At 38.7% G+C, this 27,041-nt stretch overlaps 2 protein-coding genes across 2 annotated transcripts in view; both read left to right on the top strand.

Annotated features, from left to right (window-relative positions):
* LOC101890888 (uncharacterized) overlaps positions 1-27,041 on the top strand; it is a 518,720-nt gene that overhangs the window by 196,371 nt on the left and 295,308 nt on the right. The window contains exon 4 of the mRNA XM_059119171.1: positions 12,081-12,144. The gene's annotated coding sequence lies outside the window, so the exon portion shown is untranslated. The remainder of the gene's footprint in view (positions 1-12,080; positions 12,145-27,041) is intronic.
* Positions 912-8,402, top strand: LOC131801098 (uncharacterized). The gene is made up of 2 exons (XM_059119172.1): positions 912-1,232; positions 6,941-8,402. The coding sequence occupies exon 2, from the start codon at positions 6,949-6,951 to the stop codon at positions 7,795-7,797; it is 849 nt and encodes a 282-aa protein (XP_058975155.1). The 5' UTR covers positions 912-1,232; positions 6,941-6,948; the 3' UTR covers positions 7,798-8,402.

Raw genomic sequence — 27,041 nt, 5'->3', positions numbered from 1 at the left:
TGGATGTCCATAAGACATAGAGTGTATATATAGGGCAAATACTACGAAGATTTGCGTGCCTCTTGGTTTCGGTCAAAAATCAACATAAAATATTGGCAGGACTATGTGACATTATTTCAAGAATTTAATGAAATTAAAATGTTCAATAGGCATGGAAAATATTTCCTGAATGTGACGTCACACGCCATTCCCAGCGAAGCCCTTTACTTTTCAAACCATTTCTGCTGATGTTGCCGTTTCCTTCCGTCTACTTCCTTGACGTTGGGCTACGCTACCAGTGGAGACACAAAAGATTTATTCACATTTAAATGCTGGAGTGTTCTACCGATAGCCACTTGTGGTTTTCCAGCCAAATATATAAAAATCACACTATCACGCTTGATTTCCCTCACAAATAATTTTTTTCTGGGAAACTCTCACCAAAATGCTTGTGTACGCTCAAAGTTTTGACCCGTTGTACCGGAAGGAGTTGTCCGATTTATTTTATATTCACAACTGATTATGTATTGATAGAAATATTGTGATGTGTGAAATTTGAAGGGGATTGAATGCTTACATCGCATTCATAAGCATTTTGGTTATTAAAAAATTCCAGAAGGAGTTGAGCGATATGTTCCATCTTCACATCAGGTCTTGTGTTATTAGAAATATTGTGATTTGCCAATCGGATGCTTATTTCGCGTTTTATGAGCATCATAGTTATTTAAAAATTCCCTCCCCTTTGTGGGGAGGTACCAGAAAGAGTGTAGCAAGATATGCCATTTTCAGACTTGATTATGTCTTGATAGAAATATTGGGATGTGTGAAATTTGAAGAGAATTGGATGCTTATTCCTCCCTTTTGTGGGGGAGGTGCCAGAAGGAGTGTACCGATATTACCTATCTCCGAATTCGAACCCCAAGTTTGTGACGACCAAAAATCGTGGCACTCAATTTTGCTCACACCTTGCAGTGTTATTTGTTCTTTAATAATAAATAAATATTCTAAAACTCAACTTTCTCATTTGTCTCGGTTAAAAGAAAACAACAAAATACAAGGGGTTACCGTTATTCTCACACATCACAGCCATTGGTTGTGATGATCACAGCCAATGTTGTTGTGACAAGTTGATCAAAACAAGTTCCCGTTATCTCACGCTAGAACACGTGGTTGGGGCTTGCTATAAAAGGGAGATCAACGAGTGAGAAGGGACAGTCAGTGCCGGACAACGACAGAAGACACATCCATCCCAGGTGAGTGATACATTGTATGAATAATTCTAATAGCCGTCCTAGGGTACTTATCCAGGTCCCTATTCCCTTCCGTGTCCTTGCTTGAGTACTTATCCAGGTCTCTTGCAGTATAATCCTTGCCTAAGTAGAATCCTTGCGTATCCTTGAATAAGTAGAATCTTTGCGTATCCTTGCCTAAGTAGAATCTTTGCGTAACCTTGCCTAAGTAGAATCCTTTCGTGTCCTTGCCTGAGTACTTCTTAAGGTCTCTTGCCGTAGAATCCTTACGTATCCTTGCCTGAGTACTTATTAAGGTCTCTTGCCGTAGAACCCTTACGTATCCTTGCTTGAGTACTTATTAAGGTCTCTTGCTGTAGAATCCTTACGTATCCTTGCTTGAGTACTTATTAAGGTCTCTTGCCGTAGAATCCTTACGTATCCTTGCTTGAGTACTTATTAAGGTCTCTTGCTGTAGAATCCCTACGTATCCTTGCTTGAGTGCTTATTAAGGTCTCTTGCCGTAGAATCCTTACGTATCCTTGCTTGAGTACTTATTAAGGTCTCTTGCCGTAGAATCCTTACGTATCCTTGCTTGAGTACTTATTAAGGTCTCTTGCCGTAGAATCCTTACGTATCCTTGCTTGAGTACTTATTAAGGTCTCTTGCTGTAGAATCCCTACGTATCCTTGCTTGAGTGCTTATTAAGGTCTCTTGCCGTAGAATCCTTACGTATCCTTGCTTGAGTACTTATTAAGGTCTCTTGCCGTAGAACCCTTACGTATCCTTGCTTGAGTACTTATTAAGGTCTCTTGCCGTAGAATCCTTACGTATCCTTGCTTGAGTACTTATTAAGGTCTCTTGCCGTAGAATCCTTACGTATCCTTACTTGAGTACTTATTAAGGTCTCTTGCAGTAGAACCCTTACGTATCCTTGCTTGAGTACTTATTAAGGTCTCTTGCCGTAGAGTCCTTACGTATCCTTGCTTGAGGACTTATTAAGGTCGCTTGCCGTAGAATCCTTATGTATCCTAGCCTGAGTACTTATCAAGGTCTCTCGCAGTAGAATTCGTGTGTATTGCCTAGCTTATTTCCCCAATAGACCTACGTAACTGGAAAATCCGAATCCCAGTGAGAGTATCCTGTGTGAGAGTACTTACCCAGGTCTCCAACTCCCAACATCCCAGTCCATTCCCCACCAGGAGTACTTATCTAGGTCTCCATTTCGAAGGACGGCAAAAGTTACCCACCTAATCTCGGACAGACGTCATCCTAGTAGTATTAAGCAATATCTCAGTTTACTTTGTATATACCTCTATTGCGTACGGAATAAACATTATAGAACGTAAAACACTCGTCTTTCTCTTTCTCTCTCGCACACAAACAAATTTTCTGTTACGAACTTTGGCCCCGGCGAGCTTACTCCAGCCTAAGGGGAAACCTGTCGTTACAGTGGCGCCCGAGCAGGGACAGAGAGAGTTAGAGAGTGTATTAAGAATTCTATAAAATGTCGGTAGATTTACGTGTGTCCTGGGCGTACAGCCTTCGTAAGGACGATTTAAATAGGTACCTCGACGAGTTTAACTGCGATACCGATGGAACGGTTGAAGAACAACGAAAGCGATTCGCGATGTACATAGCCCAATACCACCCCCCGGAGATTATGAAAAGACTGTTAGAAATCCAAGCTATACATGAGAGGGACACGAAGGTGGCGACGCCTAGGAAACTGAGCGCAGAAACAGATGGCGAAGAGGCAACTCGGATAGAAGTACCAATGTCCCGGGGCAAGAAAACACCAGACGTGCAAACAATCGCGGAACAAGTACGGAAGTGGGGCATAAGCTTCACCGGTGAAAGTAAACCTTTGGAATTCGTTGAGAGATTGGAAGAAAGGGCGGAGATGTACCAGATCCCTAACGGCAATTTGATCACCGTAATGCCAGAAGTGCTTCATGGTCGGGCATTGATGTGGTCCCGGAACAACAGAAAACCCTGGCGATCCTGGGAGGAATTTCGAAAGGATTTCTTGAAATTCTTCCTCCCTCCGAGGTTTATGGAGAATTTGGAGGACGAAATCCGGCAACGAAAACAGAAGCCGCGTGAACTGTTCAAGGACTACATGCTAGCGATGCAAGACCTAATGAGACACACTAGTTACAACGAGGAGCAGAAAATGGAACGAATTTTTAAGAATGCCTTACCGGAATACTTGTGGTACATCAGACGGAGGGACTTCACCAATCTGGCGGGCCTCTTAGAGATGGCCGAAGACTTAGAGAATATCCCGACCATGCCAACCGTAGCCAGAGATCACCACCACCGAATTGAGTCACGAAGCTCGGAAAGTATGCGTGAGGTACCGATCAACACAGCCACGGCTTGTCGAAGATGCGGCCAGGAGGGCCATTTCGCAGCTGGATGCCGCAATCCACAGAAGCTCTTCTGCTGGGAGTGTGGTCGAAGAGGCATTCGGACGATACAGTGCTGTCGAAAGCGATCGGGAAACGAGCATCGAGTCCGCATGGAGGTAGAGAATGTGGGCTCGCAGACACCCACTCCAACTCAGGAGGAACATCGCTCTACAGTACCGCCTCACGCATAATTGCAGAAATTATAATTCACAGTCGGCGTTGCCTGGCCACCGTTGACACAGGGGCAACCAGGAGCTTCATAAGTGAGGCGTACGCCCAGACGATCGATCCCCAAACCATACAGAGAACACAGGATATAACGATCGGGTTGGCAGACGGGTCACAACGGAGAGTTCAGCATTCGGTGGTTACCGATCTAATCTTTGGACAATGCAGAATGAAAATGGAATTCCTGATTATGCCCCACGCCAGCGAAGATATAATCTTGGGGATGGATTTTCTCCAACGGAGCAGGACTAAAATACTTTGTGCTGGGTTAAGCTGTGTCATACCGTGTATCGAAGAAACAGAGAGAACAATCGAAAGGCATCTACACCTGACAGTAACCACACACCAACCACCGGAATCCGAGAAAGACGACGGCACAAACACGATAAACCCGGGATTGCAAGAACCTACCTTGTCACCCACGGTAAGTGTGCTAAGCCCCACTGATCAAGAAAGGATAAACGCTTTCCTCAACGAAGAACTAAGCAAATTTCAGGAGTTGCACGGATTCTCTACGGTCGCTTCTCACCGAATTGTCATGAACGACGATAGGCCATTCAAGCTGCGGTATGCAGCAAGGAACCCAGCAATGCAGGCCATCGTCCAGGAAAAGGTAAATGAACTCCTTAGTAAGGGATTTATAGAACCTTCACGTAGTCCGTACAACTCACCAATTACATTGGCTCGAAAGAAGAACGGTACTTGGAGACTTTGTATGGATTTTCGCCATTTAAACAGTAAGTCCGATCCCGATGCGTACCCCTTACCGCGGATCTCGTCCATTCTCGACCGACTCAGGGAGGCGAATTTTGTCAGTAGCCTCGACTTAAAGGATGGATATTGGCAGATACCATTGGAAGAGACTAGCAGAAAGTACACGGCATTCACTGTACCCGGGAGAGGGTTATACCAATGGCGGGTGATGCCTTTTGGACTGCATTCCGCCCCCGCTACATTCCAACGTGCCCTCGACACCGTAATAGGCGCTGACATGGAACCACACGCATTTGCCTATTTAGATGACATCATTGTCATAGGTAAAACATTAGAAGAACATTTGGAAAATTTAAGAGAGGTGTTCCGAAGACTACGAAGGGTGAATCTGCGCATAAACCCAGAAAAATGCGACTTTTTCAAGAAAGAGACCAAATACCTCGGCCACGTCGTTAGCGCCCAAGGCATCCACACGGACCCAGATAAGGTTGCGGCCATTCGTGAACTGCCAACCCCCAACTGCCTAAAAGAACTCCGCCGGTTTTTAGGAGTAGTGTCGTGGTACCGCAGATTTGTTCCTGATTTTGCAACCTTAGCATACCCTCTCACCTCCATGTTGAAAAAAGGAAAGCATTGGCGTTGGACCGAGAACCAGCAAACAGTTTTTGAAATACTGAAACTTCGTCTGACAGAAGCACCGGTACTAGCTTGCCCGGATTTTGCAAAACCTTTTTCACTACAAACAGATGCTAGTGACTACGGGCTAGTAGCCGTATTAACGCAAGTCCTCGAAGGCACGGAGAGAGTCATTGCGTATGCTAGTAGGGTCCTAATTGGAGCAGAAAGAAATTACTCCGCAACTGAGAAGGAATGTCTAGCCATAGTTTGGGGTATTCGGAAGATGCGCCCCTATTTAGAAGGTTATCACCTTAATGTTATAACCGACCATCTATCTTTGAAGTGGCTCAACTCCATCGATAACCCTACAGGCAGGTTGGCACGCTGGGCCCTCGAGCTGCAACAATACACTTTTTCGATTCAATACAGGAAGGGCCGCTGTAACGTCGTAGCAGATGCACTGTCACGTCAACCTGTGGAATACCTCCAAAGAGCAAAAATAGAGTACAGCGGATGCCCGTGGATAACGAAGAAGATAGAAGGTATGAGAACAAACCCGGAGAAATTTGCAGATTATGCGCTGGTGAATCAGCAACTCTTCAGGCATATTGCAGGGAACTCACACGACGAAGATTGCGCCCCTTGGAAACTTTGTGTGCCCGAACCCCAGAGACAACGAGTACTACAGGAAAATCATAGCCAAACGTCCGCAGGCCATATGGGAATTCGCAAGACAATCAACCGCATATGCAGCAGATATTACTGGCCGGGAATGACAAGGGACATCACCAGATTTGTTCGGAGTTGTGAATCCTGTCAACGCTATAAACCGTATCAGGTCGCGCCGGCAGGAGAAATGTTGGTGTCGGTTCCCGAGGAGCCATGGGCCACTGTTTGTACGGACTACGTAGGTCCCTTACCACGAACTAGACATGGGAACACGATGCTCCTGGTTTTCTTCGATCGTTTCTCCAAATGGGTGGAACTGATACCACAGAGAAAAGCGACTGCGGAAGGGGTAGTGAAGGCGTTCCGTGAAAGAATCCTTGCTCGCTTTGGAACCCCAAAATCCTTATATCGGACAACGGCAGTCAATTTACAAGCAGAGTTGTTAGGAAATACTTGGATGAAATCAGAGTGCACCACCAGCTAACCGCACCGTATTGCCCACAAGAAAATCCGACCGGAAGAGCCAACAGAACGGTGAAAACAATGATTGCTCAGGTATGCCAGAATAAGCACAATCGGTGGGACGACTTCTTACCGGAAATATCCCTGGCGATAAATACGGCGACTTCTGAGTCGACCGGATATAGTCCTGCGTATTTAGTACAAGGCCGTGAACCTAGATTGCCAAAAGCACTCTACGACGAAGCTGTCCCTGGTACAGGACACACCCCCAAAACACCTGAGGAGAGAGCGAACGACTTACAAGAAGTTTTTAAAATAGTCCGGAACCAACTCAGTCTGGCGGCTGAGGAACAGCGTCGGCACTATAATCTTCGTCGGCGGCCCTGGAAACCGGTAGTTGGGGAGAAGGTACTAGTAAAGCAGCACCCACAGTCCAAGGCAATTGATCAGTTTGCTGCCAAGCTGGCACCAAAATACGATGGGCCATTCGAAGTGATAGAATTCGTGTCGCCAGTAATAGTTAGAATACGAGGACCCGACAAACGTTCGACCCGTGTTGCCCATCTTAGTGAACTCAAACCGTTCGTGATAAATTAACGTTTTCCCATTTTTCTTTGTCATCTACAGATTAAACCATGAAAACCAAGGCAGCACAGAAGCAGGGTGGTGATTGGCCAATCACCAAAGTTTGCGAGGTCCGCTTGAACCGCTTAACACCCCAGGTCATTCTCCAGATAATGAGAGAATTAAAGGCACAGCCCTACCCGAGGCCAAACGAAGTCTCCCGAGCCCTCGAGATTTTACGCAGCCGAGGGATCACCGCCGAGCTCGCTGCACCGGAGGTGGTGTATATTTCCTCGGATGACGATCTGAATACCCCGCCAAGGCCAGTGAGAGAGAGGAGCTCAAGACCAAGCACCCCGTCCCCGGTGGTTTCGCCACAGTCTGAACAAGGAATTCGGCGGGGAACAACACCCCATGACGATTGGAGTTGGTTGCTGGCGAGCCCGGTTCCTGCTAAACCAAATGGGCTCCCTATAACCCCCGGCCGCGGCATGCAGGCTAACTCACCTAGCGGCCCCTCGCTTGGAAGCACAATCGTCGGTAGTCCAGGGAGTGATGTTGCCCACCTCCAGCAAATATTGGAAGGGTCCCCAAAACCCGAATACCCGAGACCGTTGGCTGTTCCGGAAGCAGTGGAAGGCACGGGAGACAAACCGAGGTTGAAGAGTGTGGTGGTCATACCAAAGGCAGCAGAGAAGAGGGTGGAGTTCGTCGGCGCAAGAGCGCTATCTCCGGATACGGACAGAGAACTTCAGCCGCACTTGGAAGCAGCCTTAGCGCTACATAAACCAGGCAACCAATATAAGAGAGTCGTGGAAGTTCGCGGAAAGAGGTTGCGGATATTGGTTGGCCGGAAGGGCAATGTGACGGTCATTCCTCGCGGTCAAGAGGACCCCACCCCAGGGAAGGGGAAAGTGTGACGACCAAAAATCGTGGCACTCAATTTTGCTCACACCTTGCAGTGTTATTTGTTCTTTAATAATAAATAAATATTCTAAAACTCAACTTTCTCATTTGTCTCGGTTAAAAGAAAACAACAAAATACAAGGGGTTACCGTTATTCTCACACATCACAGCCATTGGTTGTGATGATCACAGCCAATGTTGTTGTGACAAGTTGATCAAAACAAGTTCCCGTTATCTCACGCTAGAACACGTGGTTGGGGCTTGCTATAAAAGGGAGATCAACGAGTGAGAAGGGACAGTCAGTGCCGGACAACGACAGAAGACACATCCATCCCAGGTGAGTGATACATTGTATGAATAATTCTAATAGCCGTCCTAGGGTACTTATCCAGGTCCCTATTCCCTTCCGTGTCCTTGCTTGAGTACTTATCCAGGTCTCTTGCAGTATAATCCTTGCCTAAGTAGAATCCTTGCGTATCCTTGAATAAGTAGAATCTTTGCGTATCCTTGCCTAAGTAGAATCTTTGCGTAACCTTGCCTAAGTAGAATCCTTTCGTGTCCTTGCCTGAGTACTTCTTAAGGTCTCTTGCCGTAGAATCCTTACGTATCCTTGCCTGAGTACTTATTAAGGTCTCTTGCCGTAGAACCCTTACGTATCCTTGCTTGAGTACTTATTAAGGTCTCTTGCTGTAGAATCCTTACGTATCCTTGCTTGAGTACTTATTAAGGTCTCTTGCCGTAGAATCCTTACGTATCCTTGCTTGAGTACTTATTAAGGTCTCTTGCTGTAGAATCCCTACGTATCCTTGCTTGAGTACTTATTAAGGTCTCTTGCCGTAGAATCCTTACGTATCCTTGCTTGAGTACTTATTAAGGTCTCTTGCCGTAGAACCCTTACGTATCCTTGCTTGAGTACTTATTAAGGTCTCTTGCCGTAGAATCCTTACGTATCCTTGCTTGAGTACTTATTAAGGTCTCTTGCCGTAGAATCCTTACGTATCCTTGCTTGAGTACTTATTAAGGTCTCTTGCAGTAGAACCCTTACGTATCCTTGCTTGAGTACTTATTAAGGTCTCTTGCCGTAGAGTCCTTACGTATCCTTGCTTGAGGACTTATTAAGGTCGCTTGCCGTAGAATCCTTATGTATCCTAGCCTGAGTACTTATCAAGGTCTCTCGGAGTAGAATTCGTGTGTATTGCCTAGCTTATTTCCCCAATAGACCTACGTAACTGGAAAATCCGAATCCCAGTGAGAGTATCCTGTGTGAGAGTACTTACCCAGGTCTCCAACTCCCAACATCCCAGTCCATTCCCCACCAGGAGTACTTATCTAGGTCTCCATTTCGAAGGACGGCAAAAGTTACCCACCTAATCTCGGACAGACGTCATCCTAGTAGTATTAAGCAATATCTCAGTTTACTTTGTATATACCTCTATTGCGTACGGAATAAACATTATAGAACGTAAAACACTCGTCTTTCTCTTTCTCTCTCGCACACAAACAAATTTTCTGTTACGAACTTTGGCCCCGGCGAGCTTACTCCAGCCTAAGGGGAAACCTGTCGTTACAAGTTTTATAATAATATTACGATGTACCATGTTTTTTTTTTGGCAAATCGGATACTCCCTTCGAGAGTTATCGTGCGCACCAGCCAGACAGACGGACGGACAAACGGACGGAAATCGCTAAATCGACTCGAAGTGTCCGGAAACGAATTTAATCCAAAGAGACCTAGGGGCTGAAACCATTATTTCGGTGAGACACGTTTTGGCATATATATATATATATATATATATATATATATATATATATATATATATATATATATATATATATATATATATATATATATATATATATATATATATATATATATATATATATATATATATATATATATATATATGCCAAAACGTATATATGACATTTTGTGCACCAACTTAATTTTTGTTGATAGACAGACAGACAAGGTTAATTTTACATAAAATCTTATGCTGATCATACAGGGTTGTCCATATTCGACGGACCCATCTGGCAACGCCATAACTTTTGACGGAGATGTCACATCGCTTAATGACATAAGTAGTTTCAGCTCTCTGCCACATTTACCACCCGATTTGTATAAAATAAACAAGTAAAAAAGCTGTAAGTTCGGCCGGGCCGTACTTTGAATACCCTCCACCATTTGGTACAAATTTGGCAATTTTCCAAAAAAAAAAAAATAAATAAATAAATAAAAAATAAATAAATAAATAAAATAAAATCCGGTAAAAATTCTGTTAAAATCTTAAAAATACCGAAAGCAGCCGTATATTAGGGTCTATACGATTACGTGGACCTGCATAGGCAACTTTTGTCTTAAGCTATTACAATATTCAAATGCGAAACTTGAAAAAAATATGTTTATAATGTAGCTAAAACCATCAAAGTACCGAAAATAGGGAGGTACCATCGGGGTTATAAAACGTGGACCTGCACAGACAATTTTCTGTCATAGGCTGTAGTATCTATTACGAACTTTAAATGCGAAATTTGAAACATTTCCGGTAAATAATGTCGCTAGAATCATCAAAATACCGAATGTCGGGAGGTACCGTTATATGGGGGCTATACGTGCACGTGGACCTGCACAGACAATTTTCTGTCTTAAGCTGTAGTATCCATTACGAACTTCAAATACGAAATTTTGAAACAATTCCGGTAAATAATGACGCTAAAATAATCAAAATACCGCATATCGGGAGCTACCGTTATATGGGGGCTATGCGAAGACGTGGACCTACATGGCACATTTTGTTTTTTAGGCTGTAGTATCCATTATGAACATCAAATACGAAATTTTGAAACAATTCCGGTAAATAATGTCGCTAAAATAATCAAAATACCGCATATCGGGATCTACCGTTATATGGGGGCTATACGTGGACGTGGACCTGCACAGACAATTTTCTGTCTTAAGCTGTAGTATCCATTACGAACTTCAAATACGAAATTTTGAAACAATTCCGGTAAATAATGACGCTAAAATAATCAAAATACCGCATATCGGGAGCTACCGTTATATGGGGGCTATGCGAAGACGTGGACCTACATGGCACATTTTGTTTTTTAGGCTGTAGTATCCATTATGAACATCAAATACGAAATTTTGAAACAATTCCGGTAAATAATGTCGCTAAAATAATCAAAATACCGCATATCGGGATCTACCGTTATATGGGGGCTATACGTGGACGTGGACCTGCACAGACAATTTTCTGTCTTAAGCTGTAGTATCCATTACGAACTTCAAATACGAAATTTTGAAACAATTCCGGTAAATAATGTCGCTAAAATAATCAAAATACCGCATATCGGGAGCTACCGATATATGGGGGCTATGCGAAGACGTGGACCTACATGGCACATTTTGTGTTTTAGGCTGTAGTATCCATTACGAACATCAAATACGAAATTTTGAAACAATTCCGGTAAATAATGTCGCTAAAATAATCAAAACACAGCATATCGGGAGGTACCGTTTTATGGGGGCTATGCGAAGACGTGGACATACATGGCCCATTTTCAATACCAAAAGTCCTGCAGGCATAATAAACATTTGAGTAAATTTTTTATCAACCTACTTCATTTTGTTCGGAAGCTAGAGTGATTTCCACAGACGAACTGACGGATAGACGGACTGACATTTCTAAATCGACATAGAATTTTATGCTGATCAAGAAAATATATACTTTGTGGGATCTAAAATGTCTATTTTTAGGTGTTCCAAACGGAATGGCAAACTTAATATACCCTCCATACTATGGTGGAGGGTATAAAAAGTTTGTTTTCAGCCGATGTTAACGTCATGTTTACCTGTCTCTACCTACCACTGCTCTGTCTACGCCATTTTCATCTTAGCTTGTTTTTTTTTTTGGTCATTCAAGTGGGAATTTTGACATTTGTTCTAAAACCACTTCAATACTCTTCCAACACACACACTCACTCATGTACACGAACATACCTGTAATCACTCCGGCACATTTGTGTGGTATATAAATAAATACCGATTCTGTGGCTGGACTAATAAACCTCATTAGAAAGTTAAACAAAGCAAATATTTTTCTGTGGTAATTTACAACAAACGTAAATTATTGTTTTTATTGTAATGCGTATTTTTTGTGTGTGTGTAAAACTTTTCTAATATATTGAGTGGTAATTTATTTATGAAAACCACAATATTGGTTTTAATTTGAAAATTAATTTGTGCCAAAGATTTATTTTATGTCTAATATTTCATTTTTTGTATTTTTTGTAGATATTTATTTAAGGACCACTCTCCCACTCTTGTGAGTTGTAAGATACACACACATAGAGGCTTGGTGAGTATATATTTGTGTATTATGTATTTATATCTTAGGTTTGGTTTTTAATGCCAAACTTGAAGCATATTTAATTGGAAAAGTTGGCATTAAAATATGAATAAGTAATATGTACGATTGTGAAATCTTGATCTTTGAAGTTTGACATTTAGTGGAAAGTTTTCTTTTATTAATCCCCATAACTAACAATGTGAAGAACGTATTTTGACAATGTCAAAATTTATGACCAAAGTCCTTTCATTGTGAAAATCGCTTAGTAGCACTTTATGTTGGTTGTTCCAAAATATAATCTAGATACTATTTCTCCTATTTTAACTAGAAAGGTGCAAAAGGACGATTTGGTGAACTTTTTGTGGGATCCCCTCCTTGCTTTTAATGAAAATATTTCTTTGAAAATATTGAACTTTTTTGAAGCACTCATCTCCGAATTCGATCCAAATTTGATGGAAATATTGCAATGCTTCAAATTTGAACGAAATTTAAAACTTTCTTTGAATTATGGTCGTTCAAATTTGTGTCAGTCTGTCCATGTATTGTTGTGAACAAAATGCAGGTCGGATTTATTATCCGATTAAGATAAAATTGTACATCCCACCGAATTCAGTCTAGAAGAAAGTTTTCATGTCCCTAAAATTCGTAATATCAATTCGACAACAATGATATTAGGTACCAGGTATCCTTTAGAGCTCGGATATGCCTTTGTCTAATTGTATATAGATCGGCTAAGATTTGGATATAACTCCCATATATCCTTATTCCCATATAACCTTATATTTTTTTAATGTAATCCTTCTCATGCACTCTATAGCAATGTTATTTCGTATAAAGGGTTAAAATGTCTCCGTCAAATTTAATGAAAATCGATTCAGAATTGGATTTGCCTCCGATATATTAGTTCCCCCTGAAACCACATATGACTGCTCTAAAGCCAAATGTTCAAATAAATTATTTTTTACGAAAACTCTACTAAATATACATGGTGGTGTAGGGTATCAGATAGGCGGCCCCGCACTGATTTTAATAATAATTTCGTCAAATTTTGGTACTTTCAGCTCTTTGGAAGAATAAACCAGCTTTGCAAAAAGTTATATATATATATATATATATATATATATATATATATATATATATATATATATATATATATATATATATATAAATATATATATATATATATATATATATATATATATATATATTTATTTATATATATATATATATATATATATATATATTTATTTATATATATATATATATATATATATATATATATATATATATAGATATATATATATATATAGATATATATATATATATATATATATATATATATATAGGTGGATGTTTTGTTATAATCCTGAATTTAGCTATTTCCATGGTTTTAGCCACAGTTTTCAATTTATTTTGGTCTTATTTGCCATTTTGTTTTCTAAATGTTCAATGCAGGTCAATGTTTCGGACTAGCACCCATATAAAAGTTTCTCCTGATTTTATCTATTTTGAAGGTAATGACCGCATTTTCCAATAGATTCGACAGAAGATGTTATTTAAGCAACCTTGGGGGGTGGGGGTGTGTGGTGTTAGATAACCATAATACAAAAATTCTAAGTGAAGTTAATCCTGGTTAATTTAATATTCCAATAATATTTTTATTTATATTTAGCAACCCAAAGCAGAGAATGTCGAATTATTCATGGTACAATAAAATGGTAAGGTAGAGCTACCAATTTTCCGACTTCTACCAATTTTGTGTATGTATTTATTGTTTTGGAAAATAAAAACAAAATATTTTCAAAATCAATGATTGGAAGAAGCTTAGCTTTCGGCTCGTGAATTAAAGTTATTATTACTTAGCAGAAGTTTAGCCATGAATTTAAAAGATAGAACAGTTTGAATCATATTTTTAAGAAAAAATTCTGGCATTTCATTCATTTTTCGCTCTGCTTCACTCATTTTATAAATGAGAAAAAAATAAAAAAAATTGTTGTATATAATTATACCCTACAACACTATGTGTTGGGGGTATTATAAGTTTGATTGGGCCAGAATTTATGTAACACCTCGAAATATTGATTTCCCATATAGGAAAGTATATATGGATCTTCCTAGCTCGCCGAGCTGAGTCGATCTAGCTATGTATGTCCGTCCGTCCGTCTGTCCGTCTGTCCGTCTGTCCATGTTAATTTGTAATCACGCTACAGGTCGCAATTATGCCCCGATCCTTACGAAATTTTGCACGAAGGTGGGATTGGGGTCAGAATAGAAGCCTATTTCTTTTGGAGATGATAGCCAAATGTTTAGTGGTTGAAATGGACCAAATACTGAAAAAATGTCGGATTTTGCAGTAGCTATACAGGTCGCAATTATAGACCAATCGACGCGGAATTTCGCATGTAGCTAGAGTTTAGGGCGGGGAAGAAGCCTACCAATTTGGGTGGTCATCGGATAATATTTAGCGGGTAAAATAGACCATATCTTTTTTGTTGAAAAAATTCAAAATTTTTCATTAAACCGCGAATATTTTAAATCCCGGCGACATCACAAAGCCATGACAAGGTTACTTCTGATCTTTACATTGATGTTAAGATCCAACAAATCGGATATATAGCAAAATATGTGCGATATATATGTCTATCAAAGAAGATATGCTTGAAAGATCTCATATATGTCGAGAACGGCTGAACTGATTTCGACAGTTCTCATTAATTCAGAATGGCCTCTTGGCAGGAAAGAAAAAACGTCTAAAAAATCGCATAAAAATATCTCTCTAAAGATGAAAATATTGATTTTGTAAAATTTTCTCATATTTTTTCAATTTTGTCATATTTTTGGCATATTTTCATTTTGAATTAAACATTTGGTAATATTTCTACAGCTAACAAAACTAAGTAGTTAGGATATCAGGATATCAGATACTGATCGCATTTATGGCCCGATCCTTACGAAATTTTGCATGGGGATAAGATGAGGGTCAGAATAGAAGCCCACCCTTTTTGGAGATGATCGCCATATATTTAGGGGTTGAAATGGACCAAAAAGTGCAAAATTGTCTGCAGGTCGTAATTATCTCCCGATCCTCACGCACATTTGAATGGGGGTTACCGGACATTGCAAAAGCCAAGCAGTTTTGGATGGCCACCCAAAAATATTCAATGTGTGAAATAGTTTGCCAACTTTTGTAGACAAAAAACGAAAATGTCCATTCCAGGGACTTTTTGGAGAATTCACAAATATAGGAAAGACGCACTTCTGACTATTTCGTTAACGCTGATTTCGTTGAAGAATATAGTCAAATGGCTGTATCTCATATAGATGCGTTTCAGTCAAAAACCAATAATAAATGTTAATCTTTTGCCACTTCTGAGAGAAATATTGGTTCCAGATCTAGGAAGACCATTTACGTGCAACATCTACCAATAAATTGGAAATGAGCAAATTGGTTAAAGTTGCTATTATTCGAAAATTAGAGAACGGATCCTGACGGTTTTCTTTTATTATTTGTCACAATATCTTGTGGAATTCTTTCGAGTATCTCGCCTATATAAACTGTATCGTTTATTATAGTGTTGTAGGGTATTCAACGGTCGGCCCCGCTCGACTGTAGCCTTTGCTTACTTGTTTTAAATGAGTTTGACAGGAAGCGGACATAGCCTCAGGACTGTATTTCTGTAGTTTTACTAAGCTGTTCTACCTCCTTATTGTACCATGGAATTATTTTTTATAATTTTGGAGAAACTTGAAGTACTCATTGCAGTATAGACAGTTCGAGCTTTAAATTATACCCAATGTTAGTGTTTTATCTATTATTATTATTATTATTTTTTTTTTTTTTTTGAATGTTAAATAGTACTATAGATCTTTTTTACTCAAAGACATATTTACATTTTCATTTCTAGTTGCAATAGAAATAAACTTTTAGAGTTTACCCTTTTTTGAATTTTTTTCGCAGTACACTCTTAAAAGAGGTAAAGTTTTTCTTTCTAGGGCATTCCGTGGCACTATAAAACTTATTTCCATAATACTTAAAAAAGTGTGTAGATTACAAACAAATTGATTTCAGCTGCATATATCTGCATCGGTTGGCTCTACTCGTGTTTCAAAATGTCACTTTAACCATTAAAGTACTGCAAATGTGGAGGAAGGTTTACCGAAGAGTGAACATTTTCTGACAATTTTTTGTAAGAAGCTTTATGTATATTGTATTCAGAATTCAAAAAGCCACATTACATCAAAAATTTTGTGAAATCTTGATATTCTCTTAAATTGGGGGTAGGGTTCTATGGGAGCTTTATCATAAACATGTTTCCACATCAATTTGTTACCCTACCTTAACACGAATGCTAAATTTCAGCAAAATCGATTCAAAACGTTTGATTGAAAGTTTGTACATCGCAATAATATTGTCAAACTTAGATCGAGTTGGGAGATGGGCAATATCGGTCCACTCCTTTTGGTACCTCCCACATAAAATGTCAAAATTTTCAAAGAAAATAATTTATTGCACAGAAAAAGAAAGGATAATCCGATTTTGCTCCAACTTTGCGAATCCTAATATTTTTATCAGTGCTAGGTCAGGTGTGAAAATGGGTCCACTCCATCAGGTACCTCCCCCACAAAGGATTAAAATTTTGAATGATTACAACACTTGTAAAATGTGATGCAAGAGACCGATTCCGAGTCAAATTTCACACATCACAATATTTTTGTTAACCCAAGGTGCGGGGGGAAAATGGAATATATCGATCCACCCCTTCTGGTATCTCCCACACAAAAGTTCAAAATTTTCAATATAATATAATAATAATTTATTGCACAGAAAGAGAAAGGATTATCCGATTTTGCTCTAACTTTGCGAATCCTAATATTTGCTTTACAGTGCTAGGTCAATATCGCTCCACTCCATCAAGTACCTCCCCCACAAATGGTCAACATTTTGAATAATTACAACACTTATAAAATGTGATGTTAGAGTCCGATCCCATCCCAATATTTATATTAACCCAAGGTCTGGTGTTAAGATGGACAATATCGGTCCACTCCTTTTGGTACCTCCCCCACAAGAAAAAGGATCATCCGATTTTGCTCCAACTTTGCATATCCTAATATTTGCGTCAGTGCTAGGTCAGTTGTGAAAATGGACAATATGATGTAAGAGTCCGATTGTCTTCAAATTACACACATCACACTATTTTTATTTACCCAAGGTCTGGTGTGAAGATGGAATGTATGGGTCCACTCCTTCTGGTTCCTCCCCCACAAAAGGGTCAACATTTTAAATATCCGTGAAGTTCATAAGATGAACATCCAATTCCCTTCACTCTAAACATTTCTTAATATTTTTATCAACGCAATATTTTTTATGGAGATGCTGTAGGTCGAACCATTCTTTCTGGTACCTCACCCACAAAGGGTCAACGTTTTGAATAACCAAAACGATTATAAAATTCGAAATTGGCATTCTGTTCTCGTCATATTTCACACATCCCATTATTTCTACTAACACAAGATCTGCTGTGATGATGGGATATATCGGTTCACTCCTTCTGGTACCTCCCCCACAAAGGATCAAAATTTTGAATATCCATGAAGCTCATAAAACGCGAAATTAACATCCGATTCCATACAGGCTTGGCACATTTCAATATTTATATCAACACAAGATTTTGAAAAATAAAACGCTCAAAGAAAATGAAATAAACATCCAACTCTTTTTAAATTTCAGACATACAAACATTTTTTCTAACACAAGATCTGACCCCTTCTGGTATCTCACCCACAAAGGGTCACAAATTTCTATACTTTTTATCTGACAAAACTTTTGAAATAAGTCAGCGATTCTGTACAACTTGCTGTATATAAATATTTTTCTGGATTTTTCTGAGATGAATATGAAATTTATGATTTCGCACAAAATTTTATATAAATTTTGGATTTTTTATAATTTTGTCCATACCAATAATTTTACCCGCATTAGATGAAGTATGAAAATGGAATACTTCGGTCGACTATATCTCATACCGCACATTTTAACATTTTCTAAATATTATCACATATCTCATATGAAGTGAAGGAAGGAAAAAATAAAGTCCAAACCTGACACGTCGCTTATCTATATCATATTTTTTTTAGGTCCTCATACGAAATGCACAATATTGGTCCATTCCTGCGGAACCCACTCCATAGAGGGTCAAGAATTTGAATAATCATAACAGGGTATATAACTGTCTGCAAAAGTGACTATTTCTTTTTAACACATATGAAGATATCCCCTGAATTCAGCTATTTTCTGGGTCTTGACCACATTTTTCAATAGATTCGCAAAAAATTGCATTTAGGCTACTCGGGGAGTAGAGAACCTTTTTGCAGTAAAAATTCAACATAGGTATATACTCGTAATATGGCATAGTGTCCAGGTACTTCCAAGTCCACGTTCCGAACTAATATTGTCTACGGGTTGAGAAATTTTAAGTGGGGGTAATCATATTATAGCAGATCCCTTAAAGGGTTTAGAATGCTTACTTTCCAATTTCAATTTTTAAATTGTATGATATAGTCAAAATATAGGCATAACTCCCAGAAAAGTACGATATTCCAAAAATCCAAACTTAGCCCTCTACTCTATGCTCTGGGATATAAAAAGCATTGAACTCTAAGGGGACAAAGTTCTTAGGTATATTTGAAAATATTTACAAGTGCTCCTGTACCGAATAATTTCTACAGAACCTTTTTGTTCCTTTTTATCAGTATTGAAAAAATTGTCCTAGGAGGTTAAATATCAGACGAGAAGTCAAATGTGTAAATGTATGTAAGTGTGGTTTAAATAAAGAGATGACCCTAATAATGTCGAAAATCAGGACAAGCTAAATGACCTAAAGTCCGTAGGTACTATTTTAGAGGCGAAAACCTCAATTAATAATTATAAACAATACCAACCTCTTCATACTGACAGTATACGATAATGTGGAAAACTTTTTTTCATCTCTTTTGAAACTTATATACTCCTCCCATTATATCACCATCACATAGGGCGAGGGATATACAAAGTTCGACAGGGATAAAAAAGAGTTTTCCACATAATCGTCAGTATGATTAAAGATATTGAAGAGGTTTGCTTAAAAATCGACTTCGATACACCTAATTTTTAACGACATTAAATTTTTGATGGGTACATCGATTACAAAAAACCCCGTTTAATATCAGGTTTCCGTTTCCGCAAAATTGCACACATTGTAATGCGTTATATAAAAACTTGGCAGAATAGAAAAAAAAAAACTCAACTACTTGTCTATTTATGCATTTGAAATGAGGTTCTTCTCAGACTGCCAGTCTAACTTTGTGCATTGTCTGTTGGCTGTTTGGCTTGGCTTGGCTTGGCTGAGAATGATGGCTGGTGTGAGTGCGATCGACGATAAAGTGACGATAAAAAGGGGAAATGAATGGTGACATAAATGTTTAAATGTTGACAGCTTTTATAGGCATTCATAGAAAGAATATGATTGTGTATGTGTGTGTGTGGGGGGGGGGGGGGGTGCCTCTGAAAGTGTCTACGTATTTTATGCTAGACCGCATTGCCATAGAAAGCAATGTGCCCATAAATTTCTATGCATTTTCATGGTGAATGTATGTGTGTGTTTGCGCTGGTATTGTGTTGTACGGTGAACTTAAATGCCACACAGAAGAAAAGAAACTATTTTCTTTCCATGAATAACAACCAAAGTGTTAATGTTAGTTCGCTACAAATGTGGATGGGCGTGTCTGTGTTTGTGTGTGTTTGTCTACTGAACCCTATTAGCCCTATTTGTTCTCTACCTCATTTCCATGTTGCAGTAATAGTTAGACATTTATAGAGCACTTTCCTTCATAACATTAAATTGAGCGGTGTGTGTGTTGAGTGTGTTGGTGTGATGCCGTGGCAATTGATTTTCTTTTTAGATGTTGCATAAACTAGAATTTAAACCCAATTTTTGTACTGAAGCATGAGGTTTCGAACCCTGTCGTGGGGAGCAAACATTGCAGACAGTTTGATATCTGAATATGTTCGAATGCAACATAAAACTCTCAAAGTGACCAAATCTGGTGGTCCGGATTACGAAGTATATACCAAACTATGTACCTGAATGGGGAAAAATAATAAGCTCTAAGATGGACTATTTTAGCCTTTACGTACCTCATCCGGAATCGGTCAGAATTTCTAACAAGTAAAAAAACATTAAGTTCGGCCGGGCCCAACTTTTAATACCCTCCACCTTAGGGTAAAGGAAACAAAAACCATTAAAATGCCGAATATCGGGAGGTACCGTTATATGGGGGCTATACCAAATCGTGGACCTATACATGCAATGTTTCACCAAAGGAGCTAGAACCCATTATAACTTACAAATACCAATTTTGAGACAAATCCGTGAAGAAATGTGGCAAAAATCATCAAATTACCAAATATCGGGAGGTACCTGATATATGGGGCTATACCAAAACGTGGACCTATAAGTACAATGACTCGCCACACGAACTGGGACCCATTATGATCTTCAACTACCAATTTTCAGAGCAATTCTTGAAAAAATGTGTCAAAAATTATTAAAATATCGAATATTGGGAGGTACCGTTATATGGGGACTATATCAGAACGTGGACCTATACATGCAATGTTTTGCCACACGCACAGGGACCCGCTATGACCTACAAATACCAATTTTCAGACAAATCCGTGAAAAAATGTGGCATAAATCATCAAAATACCGAATATCGGGAGGTACCGTTATATGGGAACTATACCAGAACGTGGACCGATATATCTCATTTTCAATACCAACCATCCTATACACATCACAAATTGCTCTGCTAAATTTTCTCTACGTCAAATAATGTGGGCTTTATCGTGATTTCAACAGACAGACGAACAGACAGACGGACATCGTTAAATCGACTTAGAATTTTATGCTGATTATGAATATATATAATTTATGGGGTCTGCGACGAATATTTAAGGATGTTACAAACGGAATGACAAAGTTAATATACCCTCCTTTTCAGGGTGGAGGGTGTAAAAAGGTACAGTGGACATTTCCATGAAGGGCCTTCAATGGGTTCATCTTTGCCAATGTGTCCCCTATGCTTATCAAAACATCCACAAAGGGTCCTCTATGCGTCCACGTTTTCGTATGGCCACCTATGGATTCAATTGCTTGTATCTGCCTCGAAAAGGATCTTTCTTAGGAATGTTAATAATTTTGAAGCACGAAAATGTGGACCCATACCTACACCGGAGGTCCATATGGGACTTTTCTTGGATTTCTTTCCAGTACCGTATATCCCTCATCAATAAACCCTTTGATGAAATTGTAACTATTCCGGGGAAGGTACGAACAAATGTACCCATATGAGATCTTCTTGGAAATTTTGGTTCATTGGTTCCACGTTTTCGATCTTCTCCCGGAACGGGTCAAAATTTCATAAAAGGGTAGCCCCTTATCCATTTGAGTGTACATCTCCATAAAAGGATAGTTTTTAAAAATTTTGAAAAATTTGAGTTAGGAACACATGGACCCATTGGGGACAATTCCGTTCTTTACGTCCTCAGACATTTTGAAATTTGAACTTCCGGTAGATAAGAATACTTGGGTCCCTATGCCTATGGATCCATATGGGTCCATTAGGGGCCCCTTTTGGAAATTATGGCCGGTTCCGTACATCCTGCGACATAGTGCCCCTTAAAAAATGTTTGACTACTTCGGGGAAGGTACGAACATATGTACCCACATTACACCTTCTTGAAATTATTGACCATTTCCATACGTTCCCGTTGACTTGGACCCATATGGGGAGACTTTTCTCGTATATTACCCATATTCAATTTTTCTGTCCCAAATTTTTCAATGTCTTTATATGTAAACCCTAGACACAAACAGTGACCTCAATATCAAATTTCAGAATTCCAGCTCTTTCCCTTTACCAAATTAAGAATAATTTAGTACTTTTCGTAAAAATATAGGACATTTTCCCAACCACCTCCAAATCCCAAACACAGACACCATCAGTAATGTAAGTATAAAATTTCAGAATCTCATCTCTATCCCTGCACCTAATGCCAAATATAGTACCATTCAGTACTTTCAGTAACTTACAGTTATTGTACTCATTTCCGAACAGCGACTCTAAAACCAAATTTCAGACTTAATCTATTATCTGTTCACCCCATACCAAATTGTAGCAAATGTAGTACTATTAAGTAGTTTTCGTGCACTTGCAGTACCCATTTCCAAAATAAACTTTAAATCCCAATCCTATACACTAAGAGTGACGCTAATGTCAAATTTTTAGATTTTAAGCAATATCAGTATCATTTATTACCTATATGAATTTCCAATTTCCGTTTTAGTACTTTTGGTACACTATTCCGGAATTTCATATTTCCAGCTCTATTCCTTCGCCATATACTAAAAATAATATTATTTAGTGATGCCAAATTATAGACTTTCAAATCAATTCCTTACCCAAATACCAAAATAAGTACCATTTCGTACTTTTTAGTACGTATCTCCAAAACCACCTCCTAATCTTAACCCTACATGTGAGAGTGAGCCCAATGCCAAATGTCAAGCAGTGTATGGAAAATCATGCCATACCCAATTTAGTACTTTGCTGAACGCATTCCCAAACCCAACCCTTTATCTTAACCCTATCTACAAGCACAGACCCCAATGCCAACATTTGAAATTTCCAGATAAATCCTTTAAACCAAAACCAAATTGTACCGAATTTAGTACCACTTAGTACAGTTGTAGCCCATTTCCGAAAGCACCTACATACAGGGTGAGATGAAAAACTGTAACCAACTTCAGACTGCTGTCATTTCTAAGCCACTCGTCCGACAGCTGTTAAAATTATTCCAGTGGCAGCTCATTATATTGTTTACAAGCGTACAAAAGCATTTTGGTGAGAATTTTCTGGAAAAAAAGTTATTCGTGATGGAATTCAAGCGTGATAGTGTGATTTCTTTATATTTGGCTGGAAAACCACAAGTGGCTATCGTTAGAGCACTCCAGCATTTAAATATGAATAAACTTTTTGTGTCCCGTACCATCGCTCGTTACCGTGATACTGGTAGCTTAGCCCGATGTCAAGGAGTTGGACAGAAGAAAAGCAACATCAGCAGAAATGGTTCGAAAAGTAAAGACGCGACTTGATCGAAACCCACGTCGCAGTGGCCGAAAAAATGGCTCGTGAGCTGAACATATTGCAATATTGCATTCGGCAAATATTGAAAAATGAACTCGTGGTTAAGCCATTGAAATTCCAAAAAGTGCAAGAACTTACACCACAACAGAAATAAAATAGGCTTAAAAAAGGTAAAGAGTTGCTTCGCTTGGCCGAAAGTGGAGAACTGCCGAATTTGGTTTTTTTCTGATGAGAAAACATTCGTTGTCCAGCAGTTTGTAAACAAACAAAATGATCGCGCACTTGCCAAAGAGGTTGGCTGAAAATGTGCACCTTCGGTTTGCCACCAGAACTCAAGCGCCTGCCATGGTGATGGTGTGGGCCGCCATAACAGCCGATGGTCGCTCTCCGCTCGTATTAATCAACCGTGGCATCAGAATAAATGCCGAATATTAACGCGGAGGGTATATTAAAGCCTTGGGCACGCAAACATTTTGGCCGCAGACCATGGATATTTTAATAGGACTCAGCACCATCTCACTCATTTTGCGCCATCCAAGAATGGTTACAAAATGAGGTTCCTGGCTTTATTTTTAGCTCACAATGGCCACCAAAATCTCCGAATACCAATCCGTTGGACTATTGTGTCTGGAGTATTTTGGAAAGCAATGTTGGCACTAAAAAATACCAAAGTGTCGATCACCTCAGTCAAGCGCTTCGCATATGCCAGGAATGGGCCAAAATACCGCAGAGCAACGTTCGGGCAGCGGTTGACGGTTTCATTGGCCGTTTGAAGGCCATAATTCGTGCCACAGGTGACCAATTCGGAGAAATCTAAAATTATTCTAAATTTTGATGCTATTTCCGACATTTTTTCTTTCAATCAATAAAATTGAAGAAAAAATGAAAAAAATATGGCGTTTGACTTTGTTGCAGTTATTTTATCTCACCCTGTATATTAATACTACTTGCCAATTTTTTTTTATACCAGATGAAAATAGCAAATGGTAAGAAATTTAGAGCATTTTAGTACTTTTAGCACACTTTAATTCGAGTTTCAAAAAAAAAACCCAATTTCAAGATTCTAGCTTCAGCCGTTTCGCCTGAGGGTTGATGTATGGGTCAGTTACTCATTTCCTTTTCTGTTATATATAAGATATATATTTATATATTTTATATACATATATTATATAAAATATATATATTATATACATATAGATTACACAGTAAAGTTCTGGTAGCTATCAATCATCCTGCCAAAAAATTATAACGATATCCTTAATATTCGGCATTTTCAAGATTTTAGCGGCATATTTCAGTGAAATTGTCTCGAACTCGATATATTAACATCTCGAAATACACATTTTAGACCACACAAAGTAGATATATTCTTGATCAGCATTAAATTCTATGTCGATTTAGCGATGTTCGTCCCTCTGTCCGTCGGTCCGTCTGTCCGTCGGTTCGTCTGTCCTTCTGTGGAAATCACTCTAGCTTCCGAACGAATCGAAGTACATTGACAAAATTTTACTCAAATGTATGTTATGTCTGCAGGACTTTTGGTATTGAAAATGGGCCATGTAGATCCACGTCTTCTTATAGCCCCCATATAACGGTACCTCCCGATATTCGGTATTTTGATGATTTTAGCGACATTATTCACCGGAATTGTTTCAAATTTGGTGTTTGAAGTTCGTAATGGATAATACAGTCTAAGACAGAAAATTGTCTCTGCAGGTCCAAGTCTTCTTATAGTCCCTATATAACGGAACCTACCGATACCGATTATGACATTAACAGAATTTTTAACGGATTTAGAATTGCCAAATTTGTTCCAAATGATGGAGGGTATTCAAAGTTCGGCCCGGCAGAACTTAGCTGCTTTTTTACTTGTTTTGATATATTATCTTATCCAGCATATTAAATCAAATAAAAAACAGTAAAAGTAAATATTTTAATAAATTTTGTATACATAACCTGTAATTGTGTACACAACACATGTTCTCTAATTATGTCAATAAACAAATACATCGGTATGTCAATTGTGTATGTATATGTATGTACATCTATCATTCTAGATTAGTTCACACACACGGGGATAACATTGAAATTAGGGTAAATACTAATAGCAAATGAACACATACATACATACATACATACATACATAGAAATGTACGTAAGTAAACCACCAATTGACATGGGAATAATTAGTGTCCGGGATGTCTGTTGAAAGACAGCAACGGTCATTTGTTTTCATAGAAATGGCTAGCGGACAAAAACAATATCCTAGAATTTTTTTTGGGTGGACATGTACAGTGGATGGTGAGGTTTTTTAAGAGAAAGCAATGTTCATCCCAAAGGCAGTTAAAAATTGGTGCAGAGTAATATTCTTAACAAAAGTATATCGTAGATGGGCAATTCCTTTTTTCATATATCCCCTGCTAATGTTAAAAATTTCCAAACAAAATAATTTGCTTTATAAAAATCATAGATGGTAACTAATTTAAGTATTTCTCCTTGCTCATAATTAAAATTCCCAATTCAATCCAGAATTCCTCAAAAATTTAATAGCAGTCGAACATATTTTAGAAAAAAAAAAAACATATTTAACCCCCATCTGCCAGACATCACTGTAACTATAATTTTCAGTTGATGACAAAGATAGATTACTTTTTAAGAGGCAAATTAACATATTGCCACAAAAGCCCAACCAGAATAATGTGTCTGATACCAAAAAAAAAAAAAAAAAAAAAAATGAGGAAAACTATGTTGAAATAAATGAATACGAAAACGCCCATTTGAAATGGTTCACTCAAAATTGATTAGTTTTGCAATGGACGATATGGAGTTTGGTCAAATATGTATGTGTACTAAAGGGAATACGGACAAGCACGATACATATATATTAACATATCTTTATATATTTCATACATTTTAGTTAAAATTAGAGCGTAAAGACAAAAGTTTATGTTTTTATTACTTAACTTAATTTCTTATGTTATCTCTGTTGGTTTGCATAGTTTAGTGAATGCCATGTGAATTTCTTAAATAAAAGTAAAGAGTGCTTTAAACAAATATTACACTGTGAGACAAAATTCAATTTTTATATCTACACACAAAGTGATCAGGGTATTATGTTTTTATGCATTTGTTTGTAAAATGCAAAAGGAAACGAGATAGACCCATAGTTCCTTTTGATGATCTGCATAGATTCACATTCTGGGGAGATTAATGCATGACTGTCCGTCCGTCCATCCGTCTATCCATATATATTTGTAAACAAAGTACAGGCCGCATTTATTTCCCGTTTCAGATGAAGTTTGCACAAGTCTTTTGTTTGACCCAAGGACGAACCCTACTGAAATGGGAGAAATATCGGTCAGAATTTAGATATACATTTCCTATATAGCTTCGTCCGAGTTGCCTTTTATAATATTAGCACCAAACGTATAATATTAACCCAAATGGGATGTAATTTGGTGTACTATCGTAAAGTCGGCCCGCCCAACTTTAAGACATTCTTCACTGGGTTTCAACAATTACAGGAAAACATTTAACAGGTTAAGAAAGTAGAGTCAAAAAAGGAAGACACGTGTATCGGCGGTTGGAAAGTTTATGTCGCAAAGCAACCCAAATAAAGGGGGTAAGATTTGCCCAGTTTCTCACTTTTGGACATTTTTGAATTAAGATTCCTTGTAATTCGTTCAATTCAGGTATATAGTGTCTTCGGCAAATTTTGC

This window comes from Musca domestica, unplaced genomic scaffold (genome assembly GCF_030504385.1).
Source record: "Musca domestica strain aabys unplaced genomic scaffold, Musca_domestica.polishedcontigs.V.1.1 14, whole genome shotgun sequence".
NCBI lineage: Eukaryota > Metazoa > Arthropoda > Insecta > Diptera > Muscidae > Musca > Musca domestica.
Note: the sequence above shows the minus strand (reverse complement) of the source record. Positions and strands in the feature narration are given on the sequence as shown.

Excerpts from the sequence above, each read along its gene's own strand:
- LOC131801098 (XM_059119172.1), top strand. The coding sequence starts at position 6,949 with ATGAAAACCAAGGCAGCACAGAAGCAGGGTGGTGATTGGCCAATCACC.